This window comes from Hakea prostrata, chromosome 6, assembly GCF_041222555.1.
Source record: "Hakea prostrata isolate BN-2017 chromosome 6, UWA_Hpros_2, whole genome shotgun sequence".
Taxonomy (NCBI): Eukaryota; Viridiplantae; Streptophyta; class Magnoliopsida; order Proteales; family Proteaceae; genus Hakea; species Hakea prostrata.
In genome coordinates, this window is record NC_142605.1 from 23,134,047 (window position 1) to 23,139,052 (window position 5,006).

Here is a 5,006-nt window from a genome sequence, read left to right on the forward strand (position 1 = left end):
CACATGTAGTGGTCATGATTCTCTATGAAATCATCTGATATTTCCTTGTGTGTTTTAGGTGTAGAAAATGAATCCAATTTGCTTCTCTAGAAATTTGAATTGATGTAGAAGTGAATGAGAAAGCTGATTTTGTCAAACCAGATGGTATGAACTTAGATGCAACTGACATCCACGTCTGTTGAACATTTGTTTCTTTATTAATTTCAATTTTTTCTGTTTATAATCATTCTTAATAAAACCAATACCAGGCTCTGCTGGTTCCATCCTCTTATATGACTTAAATATCAAGCTTTTCTGGTAGTTATTTGTTGGTTTATTTTTGTGTGTTTAGTCATGATGGCTTGCATTCATAAAGGCTCTAAATTTTGAGCTTAACAAAGAGATTCTTAGTTCAATTTTAAACTTGTGGTTTTGGCTAATTGCAACTAGGATTTCCAGAATATTATATAATCTTCATTTTTCTGTTTTTCCTTTTTCATTCTAGGAGAATAAGTGATCTAAAACCTATTATGCTCCTTGTACCTAATCACATGGATAGAGAAGAAGGCTTGAAACCTGATCCTAGCTTCAAATGAATGCTTTCCATGATTGTTTTTGCAGTTTTTTAGACTAAATTTGGTGTTGCTAATAATATGCAGAGTGAGACATTGGATGTAGCTGGGATCATTTGTCAAAAAATGATAGGAATGGGCCATTTTTCCTTGGATATAATTATTTTCTTAATTGTTTTATAATATTGTTCTTTATTTTTTATTTTGATACACGAAAAAAAAAATGCATACATATTAGGATTTTGATAATTTTAAATGTTATTTGTTACTCCAGGTGTATGTTTCTTTTGGATTAGGAATGATAACTTTTTTTTTTTTAATTATTTTTTTATAAAATATGCGTTGCTAAAATGTGTTAATTACCTACGCACAACATGCCGTAGCCAAACAACTTTTCAGGACGGTTGTAACTGTTGCAAAAAATGTTATTTTCAACAATGGTTCCTTGTAAACATCACCAAAAATATAATTTTGGGAGACGGTTGTTATTTTCAGCAACGAACCGTCACTGAAAATAATTTCCCACTAACCTTTTATTTTTGGTGACAGTTCCTTGTAACCATCACCAAAAATGGATTTTTTTTGTAGTTTTCTTTCCTTTGGATCTTTGATTATGTAATTTTATCCCAAAAATATATATATACTGTACAATAACCCTCAAAACGAAGAACCGTGACCCTGAAACAATAAAAAAGAAATAAATAAAAAAGGGTAAAACCTTAACCCTTAAAATGCCAGACGATAACAAAAAAAACCTGTAGCCCTTAAGATACCAGACAATATTTGGCCGAAAAATACCTACCAACCACAAAACAATGGAAAACTTTAGCCCCCCGAACGGAAAGCCGACACCCAAAAAGGCCCCTAGAACTAGAACTCATTAGGGCCGGGACATGAACAGAGATTTCAAACCGGATTCATGAATCGAAATACCCGTGGTGTAAAAACTCTAGATTCAGAAATCTAGAGATTCACATTACACAAAAACGGAATCGAGATTTATGGGAAGGGGTGAAATCCGGAGATTTCAAAAAGCTATACATTTTACATCACAAAATCACGCGGTCAAATAATTTTTTGGATGAATCCACAAATTTCATTCCACAACCAAACATCTAATTTTATAAATTATAACTCCATAGACTTGAAATCTATAGATTTGAAATCTCTAGATATTTGAAATCTCCAGACTCATGTAACCAAACAGGCCCTTAAATAATTAGAAGCTCCAGAGTAATTTTGAAAATCTTGAAATTCTGAACATGGCCTTGTATCTGGTATTATTAATTCATTTAGACTTCTTTAGACCCTAAAATGAACCCCAAAAGGTTTACCAAAAAAAAAAAAAACCCAAAGAGATACTATATTCAACAACAGATCGATAGCACATCTATATACTATCTAGATTCTAGATGAGTATCTCAAAGTGGAAAATTGGGAAAGAGAAAATCCCCAATCATTCTCTCTACTAGGGGTGAAAATCTCAATTTGACAGTTTGTAACTTTTTAAGTTAAACATACTATGTATTCATCAATGAGATTATGAGGTTCATATACTTCCTTCAGCAAAGATTCTTTTTGACCCTTTAAAGATTGAACGTTCCCAAACTTTGAAGCTATCATATATCTTGGAAGAACTAGCAGGTTCCTTAAGATCACTCACTTCTAGCATCTCTTTCTGTCAAACTCCATCTTCTCTTTACACCCAAAATGTTGCTTCATCGACCTTTCTTTTTCATTATATTCATGCTTTCAATCTTCAGGATGTGGAAATTAAGTAATGCTGCAGGTTCAATTGCCAAGGTCATCACTGTTTCTCCCAACGTCGGAGGTGGAGATTTTCAGACAATTAGTGCAGCAGTAGAAAAGGGTGTTCCTGTAAACAATAATCAGTGGATTCAGATCCTTGTAAAGCCTGGAAGCTATTTGTAATAACCTAATCACTTCTCTCTCTTTATATTCTTTAGCAGATTCTGATTTCACAACTGGGCTTTGCTCTCTAGAATCATCAATATTCTGAGCTCTTAATGACTCTAAATTTATAATCTCTATTACAGTGAGAAAGTTGTAATCTCCCCAGAGAAGCAATATGTAATTCTTGAAGGCTCCGGCAAAGATGTAACATTTATCAACTGGGATCGTGTCCAAGATTTCTCCCAAGCAGCTTTACAAGTCCGGGCTTCAAACTTTGTGGCAAGGCACATAGCTTTCCAGGTTTGTAGACTTAACCAAAAAAAAATTCTTTGAAAGAGGGAGAGGGGGAGAGGAAGGGTTAGAGATTTATACTCTTATCACATTTCTTCAGCATATAATAAGGGCCGGGTCCTCACCTCTGAGCACTAACAAAATAAATGAAAGATAGGATCTAGACTTTGGAGGAGGGGGGTATGTGTGGGGTACAAGCATTAGCTTTGGGTGAGCAGAGATAACTCTTAAGTCCCAAGTAACAACATTTTGTTTGTTCTTTGAAGAATCTAATAGAGACTTCATTCTAATTGGATATTTATGATATTTGCCTCAGAATACGTACAACCATCCACCTAATGGAAATCCGATAAAACAAGCATTAGCAGCATCCATTGAAGGAGACAAAGCATTTTTCTACAACTGTAGTTTTCTCAGTGTACAAGATACGTTGCTTGATTATGCTGGTAGACATTACTTCAAGAATTGTTATATTGAAGGCTCGGTTGATTTCATTTTCGGCTCTGGACAATCAATTTACGAGGTGAGGAAGGAAAAGAAAATTAATATTTTGTTAATAAAAATGATATTTGATTTATATAAATTTTTTATACCTTTTATTGACTATAAATGTCTTTCTCCCATTGTACATAGGATTGCTATATAAATTCAACTGGTTCAGGATATATTACAGCACAAAATAGAATGAACAGTAATGCATCAGGTGGTTTTGTGTTCAAAAATAGTCATATATTAGGAGTTGGGCCAACGTATCTTGGAAGAGCTTATGGACCTTATTCAAGGGTTATCTATTTCAACTGCGAGATGGAAGATATTATCACTCCATTGGGATGGAATGCTTGGAATCATGTTGGGCAAGAGTAAGATTCTAAACATTCATTTTTGTGAATGAATCTCACCTTAAACAAAATGTTTGGATAGAGATAGGATGGTCATTTCATCCTGAACAAAATTTTCAATTCAAAATTTAATTATTTTTTGCAATGAATTTCAGGGACAAATTTACTTATGTGGAGGCGAATAACACTGGTCCAGGCTCAAACATTGTGAATCGTGTTCCTTGGATAAACAAAATCAGTTCAAAGGAACTACAATATCTTACATCTATGTCTTACATTGATGCGGATTCTTGGCTTAGTGAGATACCCCAACTCGATTAGAACTCTTCCAATTTATATATTTTTAAATATATGTAATATGTAATTATTATATCTAAAAGAATAAATTACTGAGCAACCCTTTGATGATATTATTTTGATTTTTGTAACCATATATGTAATATTATATTGCCGGTGTGGTCTACCTTATTTTTTATACATTTTGAAATTACTAATCCAAACTTAGACTTTTCTTGAAATTACAGATGCATCTCGTCGTTACGTTCCATCAGTTAATTGATGACGTAGCATATTTGTTGTTTTCGAGAACTCCAAAATGACCATAAGGTTTGTAATACTTATTTACTCCTTATGTCATCTCATAAAGATTGGACAACTTTGAAATCCAAAGTGACTAGAATATAAGGGTGGTATTCCACATGACTTTTATCAAAGAAAGTACTTTTGTGTTTTAACTTCTTAAATCTAATAAAGGGCAAAGTGAACATTCATATCCAAACTTAACAATCTCTTAGCACTGTTAAAATTGAGAGGTCTGAGTAATAAAATTTTCATAAATAGCAAGGATCGATTAGTAAAAATATAGCTATAACATATAGGGGCTTAAGCAATTATCCCTATAATAAATATAAGCGGCATTAACCCGGTTTGATGTCTTTCCACCACATTTGTTGTGAGATGCTCCATCTCTAAACACTGACGAGGTGAATCCTTCTGAATTAATGGTAGCAGAGCATCAAAAGGAGGGTTATCCCCTACTCTCAAGGATAAAGAAAACGGACTCCTACAAGTATATGATATACATTTTGGCAATTATTAAAAAATAAAAATAAAAAATGCTTTGACATTAGACATTAGATATTGGTTAAAAACTGTACGTACATGCAGCGATCCCAGGTCGTGGTATGAAAGTTGCAGAACTAGCTGTTTTCCCTTCCACTTTCTAGAGAAAAGAGTAGCCATTCCTCTTTGTATTTTAAACGTTCATTCGAAAATGGAGTCTCACACACCTCCCCGGTTTTAAGTTTTCACAGTTTCTGCCGTTCTAAGCAAACCCACCAGTGCTTAAAATAGAGGAAAACTCACCAGTTTCTTTCTCCATCGCTGTGTGGATCTCTTTGTGCTTGTTGTG

The 5,006-nt window shown here is 33.7% G+C and overlaps 1 protein-coding gene across 1 annotated transcript; it reads left to right on the top strand.

Moving 5' to 3' along the window:
* The first annotated feature begins 2,261 nt into the window (after positions 1-2,261).
* LOC149012706 (putative pectinesterase 55) lies at positions 2,262-3,916 on the top strand. Its single transcript, XM_089157652.1, has 5 exons — positions 2,262-2,479; positions 2,609-2,765; positions 3,073-3,279; positions 3,390-3,616; positions 3,751-3,916. Exons 1-5 carry the CDS (start codon positions 2,262-2,264, stop codon positions 3,914-3,916), a joined length of 975 nt encoding a protein of 324 aa, XP_089013778.1.
* The last annotated feature ends 1,090 nt before the right edge of the window (positions 3,917-5,006 follow it).